Source organism: Arctopsyche grandis, chromosome 3, assembly GCF_051622035.1.
Source record: "Arctopsyche grandis isolate Sample6627 chromosome 3, ASM5162203v2, whole genome shotgun sequence".
Taxonomy (NCBI): domain Eukaryota; kingdom Metazoa; phylum Arthropoda; class Insecta; order Trichoptera; family Hydropsychidae; genus Arctopsyche; species Arctopsyche grandis.
This window is the reverse complement of record NC_135357.1, coordinates 8,451,680-8,476,591: the sequence shown is the minus strand read 5'-3', so window position 1 is coordinate 8,476,591 and position 24,912 is coordinate 8,451,680. Positions and strand designations below refer to the sequence as shown.

At 33.2% G+C, this 24,912-nt stretch overlaps 1 protein-coding gene across 4 annotated transcripts in view; it reads right to left on the bottom strand.

Moving 5' to 3' along the window:
* The window catches only part of moody (G-protein coupled receptor moody), a 101,984-nt gene that overhangs the window by 47,147 nt on the left and 29,925 nt on the right, over positions 1-24,912 (bottom strand). For all 4 annotated transcript variants that reach the window (XM_077426851.1, XM_077426853.1, XM_077426850.1 and 1 more), the window contains exons 3-7: positions 19,359-19,499; positions 19,080-19,250; positions 17,088-17,215; positions 16,653-16,806; positions 6,824-7,062 (exon numbers count right to left, since the gene is read on the bottom strand). In XM_077426851.1, the coding sequence (XP_077282977.1) occupies positions 6,824-7,062; positions 16,653-16,806; positions 17,088-17,215; positions 19,080-19,250; positions 19,359-19,499 (833 nt within the window). The remainder of the gene's footprint in view (positions 1-6,823; positions 7,063-16,652; positions 16,807-17,087; positions 17,216-19,079; positions 19,251-19,358; positions 19,500-24,912) is intronic.

The following is a 24,912-nucleotide window of genomic DNA, read 5'->3' as shown; positions in this document are numbered from 1 at the left end:
AAAAATATTTTGACTAAAATTTCACATAAAATTTTGTATTCCAAATATTGTGAGCAGAATCTCGTTCTAACACTCGAATAGTAATCTGAGCACATTCAAAACTTAAAAGACGTTTAGTGAAATTTATTGGCTTTTTTATCTAAAACCACCCAAAACTTCGAAAGAAAACATTCTTTAAACTATTGACCATACACACTTGAGGATACATAAAATGAGGGAACTCAGCTTAAATGAATAGTGATCTCTAAATTCACATGTTAAAAATTGATAGTTTTTTGACATACATGGATTTAGAATTGCTAAAAGGAAATGTTACTGTTGACACACAAACACGGGTTTTGCAAAATCAAAGATGTTGAAGAGGATTAGGCAAAATCAAAGATGTTGAAGAGATTAGTTCAAGTGAGAATATTTATTATTATTTGATTTTTTTTATAAATATTTGAACTACCAATATTAGGATACAACTTAATACTTTATCTATGTACGTAGTAACAATAGATGAAGTTTTGTGATCATACGAAAATTCGAACTCGAGATTTTGACTGATTCGAACTCAGAATCGATCGCTGATCACGTATTCATGATCTAGAAAAAATGTGTGTGTGTGTGTGTGTATTTTGGGGATATTTTTAGCACCGTTAGTCCTATCGAAATGAAACTTAGTATCGGTTAATGAAATTCTTATCGACACGTCGTAATTTTTTTTCAAATTTTTAAGTTGACCGGAAATGGTACCTCCCCTTATAGGTGTCCTCTTTTTTTTAAGTTTTTGAATTCAATTATCTCCCAAACCACTAGCTGAATCAGACTGAATTTTTTTTAAATATGATAGAAATAATAATTTTTATAACCTTATATTTTTTAAATATTTCTATCTGAACCGGAAGTAGTACTTTTACTCGAGAGAATCGAGGTTTTTTATGTTTTTCTCAGAAACCTTTTAGTTTATTGAACTGAAATTTCATATCTAAAAGTTTAAGCTTAATACCAAGTTATAAATAAAATTTAGTAAGTATTTGTCAACCGGAAGTGGTAGTTAACTTTTGTACGATTTTTCTTCCACTATTTTTTTCGACCCCTTAAACATGTGTTTTCGTCACAAAAAATTCAAGTATAATTCTTGTAGCAATTTGATGAAAAGAAAAAAAAATTATTAAATTTTATAAACCGGAAGTGGGTTTTTTTCTCTTAGAAAGGTTGAAAATGTTGTGCCCACTACTCTGTCCACACCCCTGAACGTATTAAGCTGAAAATTTATATTTCTATCCTTTATGTACTAACTTAGAGCTGGTAGGGTTTTGGTCAGAATTTGTAAACCGGAAGTAGTAGTATTTTTTTTTAAAACAATATTTCATTATTTTATTTTGACCCTTAAAATTATTTTTATTTTCTAAATATTTAATGAGTATAATACTGATAGTGATTTTTAGTAATAAAAAAAATTTGAACAAAATCTGACAACCGGAAGTAGAACTTTTTTTGTTTTGTGCAAGTTTCCATACATTTTCGCTCAATTTGTATCGCTATCATAGTCATCAGTTCAATATCGAATTTTGTTTTGTTACCTTCTTATATTCCTCAAATACATAGATAAAGTCATGGGTTGGTCACACCCGAATTTTTTTTAGTAAAAAAAAAACCGAGGGGGGGGGGTCGTAAAAATTAAACACGAACCAGGTTCTTTTTAATTTAGCACTAATAGCACCCTGAGCTTCAATGAATATAGAAAAAACCTTACCTTGCAATATGCAAACCGTACTTGACCAGTTTACGAAAAATTATTTTATAGGCTTTAAAATTATGGCAAATAAGCTAGAACCACAATATTTATCAAGAAGACTATCTTTCAAGCAATGTATTATAATTTTCAACCATAATTAATTTTGTTTTTAAGGTCATTCCGTAGTCCGGTTTTGTGTTACATCGGCATTTTAGGATGGACTGTACATATGTTAATAGATAATTAATATATCAATAATTTATATGAATATTAAAACATGGAAATGTCTACTGTCTTCTTTTTATTATATACTGATAATGATGAATTTTTAAATAATTACATTTATTATTTATTACGTATTCACTCCTTTGTAAATCAAATTCAACTTTTTGCTAATCAAATTCACACGTTGAGAAAAAAAAATGCATGGTTAAAATAAAATGATTGTAAATCGAATTTTATTTTTCAGCTCAAAAGAACCTATTGTCTTCGAAGTATTGAAGCGCATATGCTTCGACCAAATCTTTTTCTAGGAATCTTAACATTTTTTATGTAGTTAGGGTTGGTTAAATGATTTTCCAAATGTAATTAACCTCAAAATACATGAGGAAATCATCGACCTTCTGTTGGATTTCTCGTTCTTGTGCCAATAGCCATGGGTTGAGAATTTGGAGGAGTTCCTCCCAGCTTTCGACTACATTTTCTGGGGGAACAAATGCTAATGCCAATACCATTTTAAATTTAATTGCATTTTCCTGATTATCGTAAAATTCAGATAATCCCAATTCCTGGATTTTTCTGTAGGTACTTTGGGACAGATGGAAAAAGCAACCCGTTACTTGCGCATTTGGCCATATGTCAGACGTGAACCTCGTGTAGCTTCCATAGACATATGGAATGTTCGAGACCGAATATTACATAATTATGGAAAAACGGACAACGAAGTGGAAGGCTTCCATATGAAAGTTGGCTATACAATTGGAGCCCAATTTCCAAACCTGTGGAAGTTCTTGAAAGCCCTTCAAGGTTTCCAAGCCAAAACCGAGAAGTTAGTACAAGAACTAAACTCCGGAGTTATTCTCGAAACTGTGTTTACCGAAACACTATATTCTGGCAATTTTTCGCATGGACACCTTCTTCGCTTTCAAATACGAAATATCCCTGCAGCGACCAATTTCTGAAGAATCGATATTGTTAATTTAAAAATTCAAAATTAAATATTAAATCCATCAATTTTATAAAATAAAAACTATTAAACCCATAATTACCCTTAGAACAATCATACAGCAAAAGGTGTCAGCTGAGCATGATCTTTTCAATGTTTGAAAGCATTTGACGCACAATGAACAAAGGCGTACCCTTAGCAGGTATATTACGGGTTTTTTGTACCTAAGTCTGTTTTATTTTGCATACATACAAGATAACTGTATTTTGTACATAGTTAAAGAGAATTACGTTTTTTTACCAATATACAGAAGAAATAACTAAGATAAATTTACAAATAACGAAGTAATGATTAGAACAAACACGTATGTCGCAAAATTCACAAGCGTTCCGTTTTATGCTGCTGGTGGTGTATATATATATGAATTATATGTATATATATATATATATATATATATATATATATATATATATATATATATATATATATATACATATAATTCAATGACATCTGCAATACGATTAAAAAGTTTTTTTTTTCAATTTAAATACGTAAATATTGGATACGGTTGAGAACCCCTGTCATTTATACTAATTTAATAACGCCCGCGATGTGTACGATAAAAAATAAATTATTCATTTGAAATAAAGTAAATTTTGGAGACGGTTGAGAAGCCCTGCCATATAAACTAATGCAATATAATCTGCAGTTTATATGCTTAGAAAGTTTTTTTTTTTTCAATTTAAATACGTAAATATTGGATACGGTTGAGAACCCCTGTCATTCATACTAATTTAATAACGCCCGCGATGTGTACGATAAAAAGTAAATTATTCATTTGAAATAAAGAAAATTTTGGAGACGGTTGAGAAGCCCTGCCATATAAACTAATTCAATGTAATCTGCAGTTCATACGCTTAGAAAGTTTTTTTTTTCAATTTTAATACGTAAATATTGGATACGGTTGAGAACCCCTGTCATTTATACTAATTTAATAACGCCCGCGATGTGTACGATAAAAAATAAATTATTCATTTGAAATAAAGTAAATTTTGGAGACGGTTGATAAGCCCTGCCATATAAACTAATGCAATGTAATCTGGAGTTCATACGCTTAGAAAGTTTTTTTTTTCAATTTAAATAAGAAAATATTGGATACGGTTGAGAACCCCTGACATTTATACTAATTTAATAACGCCCGCGATGTGTACGATGAAAAGTAGATTATTCATTTGAAATAAAGAAAATTTTGGAGACGGTTGATAAGCCTTGCCATATAAACTAATGCAATGTAATCTGGAGTTCATACGCTTAGAAAGTTTTTTTTTCAATTTAAATAAGAAAATATTGGATACGGTTGAGAACCCCTGACATTTATACTAATTTAATAACGCCCGCGATGTGTACGATGAAAAGTAGATTATTCATTTGAAATAAAGAAAATTTTGGAGACGGTTGATAAGCCCTGCCATATAAACTAATGCAATGTAATCTGGAGTTCATACGCTTAGAAAGTTTTTTTTTTCAATTTAAATAAGAAAATATTGGATACGGTTGAGAACCCCTGACATTTATACTAATTTAATAACGCCCGCGATGTGTACGATGAAAAGTAGATTATTCATTTGAAATAAAGAAAATTTTGGAGACGGTTGATAAGCCTTGCCATATAAACTAATGCAATGTAATCTGGAGTTCATACGCTTAGAAAGTTTTTTTTTCAATTTAAATAAGAAAATATTGGATACGGTTGAGAACCCCTGACATTTATACTAATTTAATAACGCCCGCGATGTGTACGATGAAAAGTAGATTATTCATTTGAAATAAAGAAAATTTTGGAGACGGTTGATAAGCCCTGCCATATAAACTAATGCAATGTAATCTGGAGTTCATACGCTTAGAAAGTTTTTTTTTTCAATTTAAATAAGAAAATATTGGATACGGTTGAGAACCCCTGACATTTATACTAATTTAATAACGCCCGCGATGTGTACGATGAAAAGTAGATTATTCATTTGAAATAAAGAAAATTTTGGAGACGGTTGATAAGCCCTGCCATATAAACTAATGCAATGTAATCTGGAGTTCATACGCTTAGAAAGTTTTTTTTTTCAATTTAAATAAGAAAATATTGAATACGGTTGAGAACCCCTGACATTTATACTAATTTAATAACGCCCGCGATGTGTACGATGAAAAGTAGATTATTCATTTGAAATAAAGAAAATTTTGGAGACGGTTGATAAGCCCTGCCATATAAACTAATGCAATGTAATCTGGAGTTCATACGCTTAGAAAGTTTTTTTTTTCAATTTAAATAAGAAAATATTGGATACGGTTGAGAACCCCTGACATTTATACTAATTTAATAACGCCCGCGATGTGTACGATGAAAAGTAGATTATTCATTTGAAATAAAGAAAATTTTGGAGACGGTTGATAAGCCTTGCCATATAAACTAATGCAATGTAATCTGGAGTTCATACGCTTAGAAAGTTTTTTTTTCAATTTAAATAAGAAAATATTGGATACGGTTGAGAACCCCTGACATTTATACTAATTTAATAACGCCCGCGATGTGTACGATGAAAAGTAGATTATTCATTTGAAATAAAGAAAATTTTGGAGACGGTTGATAAGCCTTGCCATATAAACTAATGCAATGTAATCTGGAGTTCATACGCTTAGAAAGTTTTTTTTTCAATTTAAATAAGAAAATATTGGATACGGTTGAGAACCCCTGACATTTATACTAATTTAATAACGCCCGCGATGTGTACGATGAAAAGTAGATTATTCATTTGAAATAAAGAAAATTTTGGAGACGGTTGATAAGCCCTGCCATATAAACTAATGCAATGTAATCTGGAGTTCATACGCTTAGAAAGTTTTTTTTTCAATTTAAATAAGAAAATATTGGATACGGTTGAGAACCCCTGACATTTATACTAATTTAATAACGCCCGCGATGTGTACGATGAAAAGTAGATTATTCATTTGAAATAAAGAAAATTTTGGAGACGGTTGATAAGCCCTGCCATATAAACTAATGCAATGTAATCTGGAGTTCATACGCTTAGAAAGTTTTTTTTTTCAATTTAAATAAGAAAATATTGGATACGGTTGAGAACCCCTGACATTTATACTAATTTAATAACGCCCGCGATGTGTACGATGAAAAGTAGATTATTCATTTGAAATAAAGAAAATTTTGGAGACGGTTGAGAAGCCCTGCCATATAAACTAATGCAATGTAATCTGCAGTTCATACGCTCGGAAAGTTTTTTTTTTCAATTTAAATACGTAAATATTGGATACGGTTGAACATTTTGAACATTTTTGAACATTTTGTCGCTTGAACATTTTTTCCGTTTACATTTTGTCGCGGGTACATTTTGTCGCGGGTACATTTTGTCGCGGGTACATTTTGTCAGTGCACTAATTTTCGGGTACATTTTGTCGTTGAACATTTTGGACTTGCACCAATTGTCGTGTAACCATTTTTTAGAACATGGACACTCGCCTTTACAGATCGCTCCAAAGCGAGGAGTGCACTTATACAGATACAATACAATCAATATACATAAGAATTTTATACAATGAGAAATCATACAAAAATCCACAGTGTATATTACAATGATAGATACAGACACAACAGATAAGATAAATAAAATTACTTTCTATATCCATTTAAATGTCTTATGTAAATCTTATACTGATGTTATTATATTTTATTTCTTAGAACATGAACACTCGTCTTTACAGATCGCTCCAAAGCGAGGAGTGCACTTATACAGATACAATACTAGCAATATACATACACATTTTATACAATGAGAAATCGTACAAAAATCCACATATGTATATCAGTCTACGCCGCTGGTATATGAATATTAAATTAAACTAATTAATAAAAATTAAATAATAAATACCTGGGAATTTAACATTCTTGTCGGCCACTTTGACTATTGTTATCGGAAGATAGCAAACCAGGAACGACAAAAATATAGCCAACACCATTTTCGTAATTCTCCATTCATTTCTGCGAGCTTTCACTTCCCTTTGATCTTTCGCTTTCGCCAGAGAGGCTGGACCGCTGATTGTCGCCACGGGAGACGCCGAGTTTACCTTCTGGGCGGCTTTGTTGTGTTTTCTCATGCGATTTTCCGAACTGTCAACAGTATAAAAATAAACATATAAATTAAAAACGATACAACACGCCGACCACAATTCGCGAGTTTTTCCGACACCAAGTCGATTGAATTAAAACGCGCCGTAAAAACGTCGCGTCGGAAAAACAGTCGACTACGACCGAGGCGATTTTCCGACACAATGAGGTCAAGATAAGATCTGAAATTGTGTCGGCACTAAAGCCTCGTTGTCGTCGAAGAGTGGAAAAGTAATAAAATTCGACAAAGCGAACAAAATTGACGTACACATAAAATACGCGAGGAAATAAAACAACTTAAACGAAAGCGAGCACACGTTCGTTTGTAGTATTGTTGGAGTTTACTTTACAACGGGTTTTGCACAAACGTATTAATTTTCATAAGCATTTCAAACGTGCAAACTCCCACCGGACAGTTGGGTTGTGCAAATAGAGAAAGCATTCACTTCCAAGTGCAGTTTTGACTTTAAAATTCGTAGTATTTGAACACGTTCAATACTAACGGTCTTCTTCCTAGACGAATGACGTCAATTTGACTTTGGTTTGTACGAGGAAATAGTAAAATTCAGCGTGGAAAATCGTTCTTACTCGGAATAATCAATTATATATATACATATATGTATGTATATACATATGTAGTCGGATTTGTATGATGTTTTAGGTTTTAAATAATGCAATTTCAGCTTCGAATTTCGAAATACGTTGTGTGGGATTCTGACAAGTAGTGGAATCTTCTTACGCTCGACTTGAATAATTGAATAGTGGAATATTTAGGAAACGAAGGAATTTTGTCGTTGTGGTATTTCGACAATGTCGTCGTCTTTTGATATCTGAAATGTGACTCGTATAAACACGGCGTGTTCTAAGTTTTTAATAAATTAATTCTATTAATTAATATTCATAGTAATTTAAATATGTATGTTCTTTACGAAAAAATAGTTTTTTTGTATGTTACAGTTGAAGTTTATCTTCCAGTTGTAGTATATTTTGACAAATTGGAATATATTCCATCCAACCTGGTATTGACTTCCGTTATAGTTGAAGTACATTTTCAGTTATAATATATTTGAACTCGTTCCCCGTGACGAGCCAGAATGTTAAATTACAGAAAACACAAATATCGGAAGGCAAAGATCGAAAATCGAAAGATCTTAAGTCGAAAGATCAAAAAAAAAGGGTGCATGGTAAACGGTCCATACTCACGTTCATACTCACTTAATTTGCGCGAGCAGGATATAACAGGAACAAGAGGAACAGGCTGTTCCTCCCGTATTAATGTGCGCGCGCAGAATACGGGAGGAAAAGGCTGTTCCTCTTGTTCCTGTTGTACCCTGCTCGCGCAAATTAAGTGAGTATGTACCGTTTATCATGCACCATTTTTTTTGATCTTTTGATTTTCGATCTTTGCCTTCCGATATTTGTGTTTTCTGTAATTTAACATTCTGGCTCGTCACGTAGACCCATTTGAACTATATTTCGTCACACCCATGTAAGTTGATTCATATGGCGAATTACATTAAAACTGGTCAAAATATATTACAACCATAAGTTGATACCAGGTAAGATGTTAAGTTAAGTTAAGTTAAGAGATGTTAAGTTTTCGTGAAAACGTCACTCGACAAGTAAATTGAGTTGAAAAGTCGCATCGTTGCTTTGAAAACATTCTTAGATTATAGTAATACTCATCTAATATTGCCTATATTCGTAATATCTAGCAAATATTAACGCATTATTGAATTCTAAAGCATTCGTAAAAACTATACACACCGGTGAGATAAGATGTATCTGAAATAGTTTTAGTCCCATTTATCGATCGGTAGTTACAGTAGCTATTTACAACTTGAAACTAGCCTCCATTCGAAGAGACGTCAACCGCCAAATGTCAAATCTGACACAATTGGCCATAAGACAATATTTAGAGGTTAAATACGCCAATCATCAATATATATGACAGATAAAACTAAATATATATACATATATGAGAGATAATGAGAACCTATAAAGCAAATTTTATAAAATATAGAGTGAAAAAAGAACAAGTTATAGGCAACAATTGAAATCTGATATAGCGAGAGAGTGGCGAAAAGGGAAAAAACGATGGGAACAGTGTGGACAAATGCCCCAATGTGGACAATAGACGTCACCGAGAAAGATGATGGAATATTTTCAAACGTGTCTATTACGATTATTTTTCACCATCGTAATGGCGGACTTCATTTCCACATTGATGACCAAACCGAGCAAAATGGCAAAGTTTGAAAACGATGGGATAATAACCCAAATTTCGTCAGGCGAAAAAATCGAAAGTGAAGTAAGAAGAGGCTAGTAATAAAAAGCATCAGAGCTCGACTGTTATACACAGTACAACTGGGGTACATTGTTGAAAGTGTATTTTCGCTTGTAGAGATATAATTTACTAGTTGAATTGTCTTCGAATATGAATGACCTAAAACGTCAAAGGGGACTATTATTGAAAAATAATTAAATTATTCAATATAAGACAAAAATAGTGACTCGTAAGTATAATTTTATATATAAAAATACATATGTAGTGCGTTTTGAGAAATAAATCTTATATTCCCTAAGGTTTATTACTAACCGTACGACATATAATAATATAAACCTCTTATTTACTTCAAAACTTATGCAATTTGTATAAATTTTAATACAGTAATCCCTCGCCAGTTTTGACTTAACTTATTCGCGGTCGTATTTGCTCAATGGTTAGTTTAAACTAAAATAATTAATTTAGCTAGTGTCTGGAATTAGGTAGATAATAGGAAAGTTTTGATGAATGTTGCTTTTTGACGTAAAACGACACTATTCGCAAAAATACATTTGTGAAATCTTTATTACGAAAATATACCACATTTACATGAATCTAATATTATTATCGCATTGAATATACATAATATATAATCGGGTCTTTAAATAGAGTCAGAACTGACTTCAGTCAGTTCGTAGTGTTGCGTAGGGGTGGGTGGAGGATCCAAGTAAAAGGCCAACAGTCGTATCACAGTATTTATTGATGATTAAGGCGATACACGCACTGTCACTGCTCCGTCCAGAATGACATGATATCGCCTACATACCGCCTTATAAGGGGTAGATCTCTCAGGACGTCTAATCTGTTTACCTACTGTATAGTCACGTATTCGGATATGTATTTCCACGGTATGAGAAGTGCAATCATTGTTTAGCTTTCATGCACTTAGCTTGTCGCTAATCCTTAAAACCACTCACCCCGCTCACACGGTCTCTCAGGACGCTACCCAGCCTAATCCAATCGCAATTACTCGGCAGCTCTGTTTAGTATACGTTACAGTAGTTTTGTCAAAGTTATTGGAAAAATGGTACCCCGAATTTTCCGCGCAGTCAAAAAGCACCCTGACATAAACGCGCCGACATTACCGCGCCGCGATAAAACCGCGAGAGCCAAAAGTGCGACAGACATAACCGCGCGGCGACATAATGGCGCACCGACAAAACCGCGCCAGAAAAAATCGCTCGGCGATAGAACCGCTCCAGAATCCGCTGTCAGGTGTAAGTTGCGCTCGCGCGTTATCTCGGTAGGGAGTAGTATCTGTTTCGATTTGGCTTTCTTTGATTGATAAGACTGCTGACTTGATAAGTCTGAATATAAATTATGAAACATCCGTATAACGTTTATGTACTATATATTGCATTATTTTAACCGTTCAGTAAATACGAGTTCGATTCCATATATACAGTCCCACCCAAACGACATCAAAGAAAGCCAAATCGAAACAGATACTACTCCTTACCGATATAACGCGCGAGCGCAACTTGCATCTGACAGCGGATTCTGGCGCGGTTTTGTCGCCGAGTGGTTTTACTGGCGCAGTTTTGTTGGCGTGCGGATATATCGCCACGCGGTTATGTCTGTCGCGGTTTTGTCACGGCGCAGTAATGTCGGCGCGCTTATGTAGGGGCGCTTATTGACCGCGCGGTTTTAACTGTACACCGGAAAAAATATGCGGTGTCCCAAAAATGACCATGATAAACGAAACGAATGTTAAACAGGTTCAAATATATCGGATGAATTCTGCGCGCGCACATTAATACGGGAGGAAAAGCCTGTTCCTCTTGTTCCTGTTGTATCCTGCTCGCGCAAATTAAGTGAGTATGTACCGTTTACCATGCACCATTTTTTTTTTTGATCTTTCGACTTAAGATCTTTGCCTTCCGATATTTGCGTTTTCTGTAATTTAACATTCTGTCTCGTCACGGAGACCGCGGATGAATATACGATTAAATAATAACGATATATTTTGAACAATATGGTCATGGTTTTCCGAAATTTCATTAGTCGGTAAAAAATATTCGTGTCAAATACTTGAGATGTGTTATATTACGTAAAGTCGTATTTGTTCCGAGTCTATATAATTTATAGGAGCACTCTGTATTCGAAGCACCTCTTATTTGTTCGACGCGGAGCTTTTTGCCGCTGTCAACCACCAAAAGGGGAAAGAGTTGCGAGCCACACTTTGAGCTTTTCGCCGGAAGTGAGACAACCATTTTTCGAGTATGTATCGGAGTCGGGCACGTTCTTGACGCAGGCTTTTATTATACGAGAATGTTTCTGTCTGCTTTTCCGTGGGAAAATCTGTCGTCACGTCGCCACACTTTTATTGGAAAAAGCCTGAAAACGGTAAAAGGTGTGCGCGTCGTTGCTCGCACCATGATCGTTATCCTTTCCTCGAGAAATAAATACTCCTTTGAACGAACGGTAACAAACGTAATACCTATGTACATATACATATGTAGGTATGTGCATACTATGGAATGAATGGCTTTGTTAAAAATTTTATATGAGAAATAGCACTTTTATGATAACAGATTTTTTTTTAGTTATCGTAGTCCAAACAAAAAATGACAAGTATCAATGTACATAAAGTATATTTATATACCTACATATATATGTATGTACATATGAGTATATGTATGTATATGTAGTATTTTGATGTACAATCATTTTCATACAATCCGTATATCAAATATTTCTTTATATTTGTAGGTTTTTTTGCTAGCGATTTTATCTTATTTGACTTCCCAGAAAGAGTAATATAATAAGTGGTTTCAATTTCGTACGAAATATGTCAATTTTTTTTTAAATAAAATTGACAGTTTCTTACTAAAGACATTCTGGTTTTTTCATATTCTGATTTTTTATAAATGATTCAGAGCTTGTCAGCAGCGGATAGACATACTCGTAATCATTGGGAAATTCAATGATTTTTTTTTATTTAAGCCGGGATTGATATTATATTTGAAAGTGGCATAGGTCCACTTTCCTTCATTTCGAGAAATTTTTCGCAAGAAATTAACTATAATGATTTGCGTTTAACAATATTTAAAAATACTTGTGGCCTGTAATACGCTTATTCTGCTTTTCCCTGACTGGACATATCGAATTAAAATAAGTGATAAAAATTTGTGAATTAAGTCAGACAGAAATAATGTTTTTGGAACTGAAAATTGGAATTTCACCAGTATCAAATAAAACGGCTGAATTCTTTAACTATTTTGTTTGGTTTATAACATTTTACAGATAAATTTTCCCAATACCTTAGTTTTGGGTATTATTGATAATTGAAATAGTATATCTATTAAAAAACTTTCGGTTGCACACAAAAAGTTATCTATTACTATTATTTACTATTGGATTTATATTTATTTAAAAAAAATACTTGGGAGTGGCAACGTAGTCAATGGGTTTGTCAATAATGATAACAAATAAAAATGATAAAGTAAAAATATAAAAATAATAATCGAAATAATAAACAAAATGTAAAAAGAAAAAAAACTAAAGAATCAAAAAGAATAAACAGAAGAAGAAGAACACTTTTTTTGAAAACAAGGAATGTCTAATTTTTTTGGAAGAAATACGTTTTATGAGTCTGATGACCTTTTAAATGAGTGTTTTTGTCAATCATAAAACAATTATAGTGGTTATTAATAATTTTGTAAACCTTGATAACATTGACTCTCATTCTTATCGTCTATAATGTGAAGAGATTCACGCTTTTCAATCATTAATATCTTAGCCAGCAGCATAGCTCGGTCGTTAAGCTTCTGCCTAACACCGAGAGGCACCGGGTTCGATCCCATGAGCTGACCTCGATTGAAAAGAATTTTTCTTAGAGTATATCTGTAGTACTGCTGGTCAGACCTGGATATTTGTAACTCCAGGTCGATCGTTTCCTATCAGAGTTTGCCAATTTCTCTGATTTCATTGTTGAAACGGTTCCCGATTAAATTGGCTAAAAAACTTCCTACCTACAATGTCACCACAATTTGAGTTTAATTAATGAACAATAAAATTTATGTACAATACATAGATGTCTCATTAATTTGTGAGTTTTCAGTGTCACGTAATTCAGCGACTTGTGTAATAAAAATTCTGCATTGTTTGTAATTGGCCAGGAAGGCATTCATTGGGGCTTACCTGTAAGGCCTTCCTGGTACAAAATGTAATACTAATAAAATAATATAAAATATACATATATATAATAAAAAAAAAAGTGAAAGTTCTGAAGGCATTTTGGAAATGCTTCTTACAGTTTTATAAATTTTAGTTAAAAGCTTCCGTTCATCTTTTAATTTCACACATTTTCCTTACTTAGGTCCACATATCTCATACGTGGCCTTTCTTAGACCATTTCAAACTTGGGTAGAAGAGAAATGACCACCGATTGTCATTTCAATCTTTTCAATCACTTCACTATATCGACTAGGTATTCTAACAACACTTTGATATTCAGAATCAAAATTGAACATACAAATACTCATATTTTTTATTTAAAAACAGCATTCATTCGCTCAAATGCACCATATCCCATGTACATACATATATATGTATGTAATTTCATTCGACAATTTAACTCCTCGTAGATACTTTCAAACATGCTGAAAGCTTGCTCTAAATATTATACATACATACAGATGAACTACTTCTACTAACTTATTTAAAGTGTTTATTAATTTAAGATACACTGAAAGTTTTCTACGGTATTTATGTCTTATTTAACTAAACAAATCAGTTCATTGCCAAAAAAATCGAGTAATAACTGAGTGAATCAATATTTATGTTTTTCTTTAGTAATAGCATTAACGTATGACTCTGAGTAGACTCAGATCAAAAGAATCGCCGTCGAATATGACGTAAAGAAGCCTCAAACCGTAAAGAAAAACGTCGTGAAAATCTAGCGCTTTTTTTTCAGTGCTGCGAAATCGAAGCGTTTCCTAAAATCGGGTCATACATGGAGATGAGTCGATCTTTCCGACTTTTTTCTATGGCAATGACGATGAAAAAAGTGTATAAAGACCGGATACGTTCTTTGTACGATGGCGGGTAAAAGGGGCTCGTTTACATTTATGGATATTTTCTCGCGGGCATCTGTCTTGAAATACGACGCCGTAAAACGGAGATTTTCGCTTTGTTTTGACAATCGTTTTAAACGCTCACAGCTATGTACATAGTGATTTCGGCACTATAATACCGTTTCGACATAATAAAATTCGGCGATAAAAACTTGCGAATTTAGTAGCCTGAGTCTTCAAAAACCGGGAACCGAGTCGGCTATCTATCCCCCAGTGAATTTACGTTACTGCTGCTTTAAGACACTTTAACAAATTGATAGAACAGCTTACGAGTATATAAGTCGAACACTTTTGCTATTCTCCACCGCCTACTGCTATTTGCATATGTACGTAAATCATATGGAAATCCTATTTACATTTGTTTATGTACACTTTATATATACACTGTGTACGAACGTTAGTCTGGAGCGGAAAATGCGAATTTTCGATTTTCATCGATGAACCTTGTGAAAAACGTCATATCAAGGGAACGTTAAATAAAAATTAGCGGTTTGGGAGATAATTGAATTCAAAAACTTAAAAAAAGAGGACACCTATAAGGGGAGGTACCATTTCCGGTCAATTTAAAAATTTACGTCGTGTCTATAATAATTTGAGTAACCGATACTAAGTTTTGGTTCGATAGGACTAACGATGTTAAAAAAATCCCCAAAATACACAGACATACACTCAGACACACACACATTTTTTCTATATCATGAAATCGTGATCAGTAATCGATTCTGTGTTCCAATCAGTCGAAATCTCGAGTTCGAATTTTCGCATGATCACAAAACTTCATCTATTGTTACTACGTACATAGATAAAGTAAAAATATATTAATTTTAAACAGTGTCCTGTGCTCCAACTAATTGATTTATCTCGACGAAAATTTCGAAAAAGTGGGATTTTTTCATATATCTCATATGATTTTGATTTTGATTTCTATTTTTTTACTATTTAAAAAAATAAACTCTTACACATTTATTGAAGTTTTGATTGATTAATGATAATTCGAAGTCACCGTTTCGCTCAAAAGTCCCCATACAAAGTGCACTGCGCTCACGATGGGTGTTTGTATGGCGGAAAGAGTTATTTTCAGAAAATAGTCATTTTGTTTTTCATGTTCCCGTAATTATTTTGAAAATAAAAGTTGCTTAGAACCTTCTTGGGTATATAATTTTAATTTAAATACAAAAATACCCAAAAACAAAAACTTCATATATGTACATATGTATATCAAACGAAGGTAAGAATTGTAAATAGGTTTTATGCTGTACATTAACATTAGAATAATATAATACTATGATTACTACCAAAATTAAATTAAAATTGTAATATAGAAAATGATCAGTAGATCAGTAGCTATTAAAATATATATAGGATGTATTGTGAAAATAATTTAGCAATAATAAAAAGCGTTTTAAAATCAAAATGATATATGTATAAGAAGGTGATATGACTTATTTTGACGCAAAATATCATGTTTTATGTCAAAACAAGTCATTTTGACCTCCTTAAATTTTCTGTTCAGATTAAAAATATGTACTAAATAAACCTCTCGACTTCTATTTTTTAATAATCAGAGAAACATGAAAAAAGTTTCTGAAAATAATGCTTCCCTATACAAACACCCATGCGATCATGGTGCGTTTTGTATGGGAACTTTTAAGTGAAATGGCGACCTTAAATTCTCGTTAATCTTCAAAACTTATCATAATAGACCTATATGATAAGTTTTGAATATACTTCAGTGTGTGAATACAAAGCGTTTATTTATTTTTTAAATAGTAAAAAAATCATAATCCTACTTTTTCGAAATATTTGTCGATATAAATTGATTGGTCAAATCAATGAATTAATAATTTTTTTATTTAACGTTCCCTTAATATGACAGAAATTTACCACTAGGATCATTGATGAAAATCCGATATTTGCGTTTTTCGCTCCGGCCTAACCTACACATCCATACAAAGAAAAGGTTTTCATATATTTTTTTCATTTACGAAACATTTTTTCTTTAAAATATGTGACTATTTTAAATATGTGAGTGACTTTCCAACTCTTAGGAGAACATTTCAATTATTTATAGAACAATTTTAATACTTTTCAATTGGTATAACTTCGATCAAAGTTTGAAAGCATTATATTACACACAATGTCATGTATTCTATCACAAAGAATCTACACTGTCGACATTTCATCGGTACCTGTGAACGACCCAGAAGATTTTCGCATAGCAAATGATGATGATAATGCACGGCACCAGGAATGCAATGACGAAAAGTGCAGTCTTCGACGAGCGTCCCCATTTATCCTTGTTTATCGAACACGTGCCCAATTTGTCGTCGTATCCGAAAGTTCCTGAAAATAAACATAAACCACATATTATATATCGACCGGCACACGCAGAGGAGCTTAGGCAAAAGTTCGCCGGCTAAGCGATATTTATGTATTTAATAAACATTACAAGTACATATATTTAAAACGTCTAGAAAGTTTAGAATATCTATAATGCTAAGGACAAGAAATCCTCTTTGTGTGTAAGAGGGAATTTCGGCGTCGGATAAAGATGTCGTAAATAATTGGAGCTTACGCGGACCATTGTTAATATAAAACGCTCGAGGAATAAATTTCACCCTTACCCCATATGCCGATAAGGGTTGGTATTTGCATTCCGTAGCTGAACAGCCAGCTGAAAATGATCATGGCAGCTATCCAACCCTTCTTATAGATCCTGGCGTATATTCCATGATGGGCGATCATTATGTACCTGAAAAAACGCACAAAAAATGTATTTTATTACATTATATCAGCCTGAAACGAGTCGCTTCGAGGAGATTTCATTTTGAAAAAAAAAACGACAATATATTTTCACTCGTATCACAGTCGTTTATTAGAATTGACACTAAAAACAAGAGGTTAAATTCCACACAAAAATTTATGAACCATATAAAAGATACAATACGCCTAAGGGCAATGCTCCCGCATAATCGAGTATGTAAAAGACAATATTCATAAAAAAAATGTCAAATAATTTATATTTAGTATGACTTCCTATTATATTTAAAAATATGTGGAAGCGCAATTAAAAAATAATCTACTTACTATCAAACAATAAGGCTAGTGTGTTTTTTTTAGCCATTAAGCTTTGACCTTTACACATAATGTTAAGGCCAAATGCGTCATCAAAGGCAAAGTCAACGTAATAAATTTACTTTTGAACCTCAAACTATCTTTTCATTTTACATGTTTTTTTTTGGAGCATTTTATTTATGGACAGAAGCTTCGTGGTTCCATTTCCGACAGTCTAGTCCCATGTAAAAATTTGTACAACTATATTATTTTTCTCAACAATATATTACCATTTTTTGCCTATCATACCTTACAAAATACACATACATACATATGTATAATATCGTAGTAAAATTTTAATTTATAATTTATATAAAAACGGAAGGGATGTAAGTACATATGGGGGTATGTGGTGAGTGCATCGACAAGTATGGAGATTTCAAAAAACAAATTTAGTTAAAAACGAGTTATTATATTGATTTTGAATCCGATTTCGATTCTGATGACGAATTCGGTTTCGAATTCAGTTACGATTACGATTACGATGAAAATTGTTGTTTACGTTTACGAAACTATTTTTAAATTGATGTATCAATTTATTTTTCGAATCCACCTGTTGAGATATTGTAGCGTAGGCAAAAAGGGAGCCGCCGTTTTAATTGGATTCGAGGATTATCTCCCGCCTTGAGTGCAATGATGCCTTGGGGCTAACAATGGAGATCCCCGAATTGACTTAGTGGTCGGTAAGTGGTCGGTAACGGCATTCGGTCATTTACCGCTAGAGTTCTCAGAACTGAGAGCGGCATCTCCGCTATTTAACAAAATCCAGACGAGCGTGAGACCATGGGACCGTACGTGACTAAATAATAGGAAACAAACGTATCGAGGAAGATGCCCCTTATAAGCCGGTACTTAGGCCATATCAGATCATTCTGAAAGGAGCACTGACTGTCCGTGGATCTCTTTAATCACCCAATAAATGCTGTGAAGCGACTTTGGCCTTTCATTTGGACCCGCCACCCACCCCTACGCAACAATATCAACGGGCACAATACTAGTTTGAATAAATATTATTAATAGATTTAACATGCTACTAAACATTGACTTGTAAATCTCGTAAATTAAAAATTACATACATACATGTTTTACAATTTTATAACGACTTTTTGACCTTATTTTTACAATTATAATTATACACGGACGTGGACCATTGTTTTTAACCAGAAACATAGCTCAGTGCTTAGCGTGTAATACTTTTGACTGAGTGGTCATGGGTTCATTCCCTAGCCTGGTGCTGCTGGCTAGACCTAGAATATATGGATAGACCTAGGATAAATTGGAAAACTCTAATCTAAGGAAACGATTGACCTGGAGTTACAAAACAAGGTCTGGCCAGTAGCAGGACTCTAGTGGGACTCGAACCCGTGACCACTCTGCTCGAAACATAATATGCTAACCACTAATCATACATACATAATTAAAATGTATGCAGCTTTGAATTATTAAGGTTCGTATCATTTATAAAAATCAAACTTTTTAATAAGAGTAAATATTAATCATACCTGTTGACTGTGATGAGGGCAATGCTCAATAGGGAAACCCCAACATTTCCATATCTCATAAAAGGTATAGCTTTGCAAAGGGCATCCCCATGACTCCACGTTCCAGAGGTGAACCTGGAGATGGCAAACGGCAATACGACCAGACAAAATACGAAATCAGCCACACACAAACTGCAAACAAGAAAATTTGAAATTTTAAGCTGTATTAAAACTCAATCACATTGCATATTCATCGTTAGAAAATTTTTCCAAAAGAGCAAAAGTTTAAAAACACTTTACCTTATGATGAAAGCGGCTGCGACATTTCTAACTTTGGGACATCTCAAAAGTGCCACAATCGTTAGACAATTACCCAAAACTCCAACGATCATAATAATCACAGTCAGAACGGCTGCAGTTGTCAGTAACGGTCTTGAAAAACTGAAAAATAAACAATGAAATATATTATGTGTATACAGAACTTGCAATGGAAGTGACAGTAAACTAATAACAGCGTCGCATATGATGGATGCACTTTTGCACAAGTCTTAAAGAATACGACGTTTCTTCTTCGTTATACGAACGTGACACATCATTTCCTGGCGTTGGGTAGGTCGGGAATGTCCCTGAGATGTCACATGTCAAATTGAGACCTCGTTTGACTGTCGTTGGTACAAACGAGTAATCTGTCCTACCGTAACGCAATTTTTCCTCGAATCATATCTGGTCGTCTGGGCGGAGTTTTATTGATTTAAATCAGATGTAATTTCAGCAAATTAGGATTAGTCAGGAAAGTGTGGGAGCTTAAGTATGAATATTTTTCATAATCGTTATTTAAATTCGTCGGAAGCACTTTGTAAATCTGTCATAAACTAACGCACACAATTACATGTTGATGCAAATATGATACAGCATTGCCATATACATAAATTGGCCCACTTAATAAATTCGAAATACTTCATATTATTTAAAATTTTATCACATTATCAAAGTTGCTGCCAAATAGGGATATTAACCAGCTGAATAGACTAGTCGTTAGCATATAATGCTTTGAACCGAGTGGTCACGGGATCATATCTCAATGGTTTGTGCTGACCAGACCTTGAATTTGTGACTCCAGATCGATCGTTTCCTATAAGAGTTTGCCAATTTATCTGATTTGTATTGAAACGGTTCAAAAAAAAAATTGGCAACCTTACCCATTGTCTCACAAAATTTCGAGTTTTCAGCAATTTCAAATTTTGCTGAATTGTATAAAATGCTGCAAATTCACAAATTTAACTATAAATTTATCTGTGGATGCTAATTGATATATATATTTACTTTGTGTAATACTAATAATACTTGTATAAAATTTACAATATTTCTGGCCAGGAAAGCGCATTCGGGTTACCTGTTACGACTTCCTGGTATAACTTAAAATAAATAATAAGAAAAATGTATAAGTAAATATTAGAACCAAAATCATCATAATAATATGACAAACAAAATAATTGAATGTTATGTTCCAATCTTGAGATAATAGAGCGAAATGAGGCAGGTATTATGAGATGAAGAGGAAAGATATTTAGTGGTACTGTTTTTGTATTTGAGTGTAAATATATTTTTATTTGTTTATTAATATTTCAAATATTAAAGCCTTACTTCTTGCATTTTTGATAAACAAACCATTTAGCCGTAACCGGTGAAAGTTATCAGAATTTGAAGATTTTGCGAGAAAATGGGTAAGGTTGCCAATTTGTTGGAACCGTTTCAACAAAAATCAGATAAATTGGCAAACTCACAAATCCAAGGTCTGGCCAGCAGAAACCAGTGGGATTTGAACCCGTGACCACGTTGTTCAAATAATATGACAAACAAAATAATTTAATTTAATGTTCCAATCTTGAGATAACAGAGCGAAATTGGGCAGGCATCATGAGCTGATGACGAAAGATATTTAGTGGTACTGTTTTTGTATTTGACTGTAAATATATTTTTATTTGTTTATTGATATTTCAAATATTAAAGCTTTACCTCTTGCATTTTTGATAAACAAACCATTTAGCCGTAACCGGTGAAGGTTATCAGAATTTGAAGATTTTGCGAGAAAATGGGTAAGGTTGCCAATTTGTTGGAACCGTTTCAACGAAAATCAGATAAATTGGCAAACTCACAGATCCAAGGTCTGGCCAGCAGAAACCAGTGGGATTTGAACCCGTGACCACGTTGTTCAAATAATATGACAAACAAAATAATTTAATTTAATGTTCCAATCTTGAGATAACAGAGCGAAATTGGGCAGGCATCATGAGCTGATGACGAAAGATATTTAGTGGTACTGTTTTTGTATTTGACTGTAAATATATTTTTATTTGTTTATTGATATTTCAAATATTAAAGCTTTACCTCTTGCATTTTTGATAAACAAACCATTTAGCCGTAACCGGTGAAGGTTATCAGAATTTGAAGATTTTGCGAGAAAATGGGTAAGGTTGCCAATTTGTTGGAACCGTTTCAACGAAAATCAGATAAATTGGCAAACTCACAGATCTAAGGTCTGGCCAGCAGAAACCAGTGGGATTTGAACCTGTGACCACGTTGTTCAATGCATTGTATGCTAACCACTATTCTATTGTGCTGGTTTACAGTGCTTGGTTCAATAGCGTCCATTTTTCGAACATACCCCTTCTTCTTCATCCCTCCACAATTCCGATAGCCACCAACCATTTCATATTATAATTCCTCCAGAAAATGTATTCGAAGAATTCCAGAATAGCAGACAGTAATGTTTGTCTCACAGATTCATCGCATAACTCCAAGTACCTGCGATACTTTAAGTAGGAGATACCGATCGGAATTACCAAGCTACGTGAGAGAGACCTGGCGACACTACGCCACTCTTGTACACACTTTTTCTTTCACAGAAGTTTTGGAAAATAATTCGTTTAGCATATGTACGTGCACGCAACAGATATTTTTCGTTTCAGATAAAAGCGAGCCAGACGCTTTTTACGACCCCACTACGGTTTTACACGTGTGTTTTATAATGACTTGGGTCAAACACCCATCGTTTTCCAACACTTTCACTACATATGTACATATACAGATTCTGCTGTATCTCTTTTTGCCCCCTCTCCAGACTCTCTAGACACGCTTGAAATTAGACGAAATCTTGGTTTGTTTTTCGGAGAGGCCAATTTGCGACACTCTCCTCCTATTCAACCCTCACCCGGTGATAGAGGATGCATTAAATTTACATTGATCAATTTAGTACCTCCTACCCTGCGTGTCTTTGCACCATTATTACGTGAAATTTCAGAGGATTCATCCGATCGTGCGACAGCTGCCGTTTCGCAGCTGACTTACGAGGTTTGTAATCTTTGACTTTGAAGTTCTTAAATACCACGAACGTGTGGTGTGGTATGCCTCGCATATTCAGATTTTCATTATTAGGGAACGCTTGCATTTTGAGCAAAGCATGTACATACATATATATTTATTTATTTATTTATTTAATAGTTTTGGACCATTGTGGCATTACAGGATGAACCTAATGCGCCACAATGGCCTACATTTGAAAAATATATAAAAACAAGTAAACTGTAAATAAAGGAAAAAAGCAAAAGTAGAAAACATGGTAAAATAAAATAATAAAAAAAAGTAACAAAAGGAAAATAATACATCATTCAGAGAGGAAAAAAAATAACAAAAGTGTAAAAATTAAAAATAAAATCCATAAATCCCATTCTTTGTTTACACTGAACAAAATTAAAATAGTATATAAAAATGTACAAAGGAGAAAGAAAAAGTAAAATAAAATAAAACAAAATATGAATAAAAAATAAAATCACAGCGAGGCCCAAATGGAAGAGAGTAGATTAAGATTCCACTCATTCATCACATTCAAATTAAGAAAGTAATGATGAGCGCAGGTTACCAGATAAATATGTTAAGATAATATCCGATAATCTACGCTCCCCAAGGTGGAAAATATCACATTCAGGGACAGCAGCAACGATTTCATTGAGAAGTCGAATAGCTCTTGGAATAGGAGCCATTCGAAAAAGAACTGTGCGAGCAGCAGGTACAACCATCAAATGATGATGTCTACCACGCACATAATTATTAGGGACATAAAGTCCCAATATGTCCATATATGTACCTATGCATAGACCGGAGCGGAACATTACAATTTTTACTTTAAATATGTATTTTTATTAGTTCCACTCTTTTAGTTCAGTGACATTCCTGCCCGTCAAAAATTTGTGATCTGATTTTGAACCACTTCCACTCTTCAGATCACTTTTATATTTTATCGACATGCGTTGGTTATCTAACATTGAAGTAGGCTAATGTCTCTGACATGAAGCTAGAGGAGTTTAAACACTAACGAGTTCATTAAAAGTTATATCGGAATCAGATCAAAGACAAGATGGAATCATAAAATTTTAAAAATTAATGATTTTTATGTTACCTTGAAAAGTCCACGTGGGAAATTTAAATTGTACATACATTTTTGAAATTGTAATAAACTGCATACACATGTGGCCTTCTGTTTGTCTACGTATTATATCATGTAACACATTTTCATACACTTAGATTAAAACATAGTGAAAATTTCAAGACTTTTACAATACTACATATTACGTACATGTGAATACAGTTTTCGTAAAATATAAAAATAAAACCTATATAATGAAATGTTTATAAGCAACAGTATATTGTTACAGCTGTTGCATATAAAACTTTCCTATTACTATGCATATCCACATACTACGGTCTTTGTATTGCTCTGCTTAAAATTTACCGAAATGCATATGAATATAATAAATTAGTATATGTATGTAATGCATATTATATAAATAAATTCGGAACAAAGTGAATATTTAAAATCTGTTCAGCATCGTATATTTGATTACAACTCAACAATTTACATACAAAAGTAAACATCAAACGAGACGATCTTATTACTTCATCATATAATATATAAAAAAAGAAAACACTTTATATTATAATGTACTATGAATTATTAAAATATTTCTTTGCTATGTGACGCGTTAAAATGAATATCAATCTCAAAAGAAATATATTCGTTATTGTTTTTTTCTTCGCCATCACTCAACAAAGAAAATTTCCTTTATTAAAATTTTGCTCGGCGCCATTGTTAACAAAAAAAATTTCATATTTAATACGAACCTTCACGTGCGCATTCTATAGTTTGGACAAAAACTGAAAGCATCATTTCAGATAGGTAAGCGAACCATGTCTCGTATAAAAAAATAAACTGCGGCAACATCTGGTGAGAGGCATTTAAAAAAATCCGTTTCAATTTTGAAAGCCTTCGAAAATTTTCCCAAACAAAAAATCGCATAATCCACACTCCAACTGCTGCCTATTGGACCACCAACACCGCAAACATCTAAATCCGTGTAATTGAACGGCTCATTTCAAACAAGTTTCATAGGAATATAAAGCTTGCAATGCACATGTGGCACATTTTTTTTAAATCGTATAGCATATTATATAGATATATATATATATATATATATATATATATATATATATATATATATATATATATATATATATATATATATGTAATTAAGAGTTACTACAAAGAAATAAACGAACAAAAAATTATATGAGACAGTAAAAAATGCAAAAAAAAAAACTGTTTAAGTAAGTAACTGTTTAAGTAAGTAAAGTTGCGAATGAGCGACGAAAATACCATCACGACTATAATAAAATTGTAATGATTTCGTTAGCTATCTATAGTATTTGGTCACCGTGCGCCCACCGGTGGGCACTTAAGTAAGGTTTGAAATCGCCATGCGCCCACCCGTGAGCACATATGTAATCCTTGCATATTAAC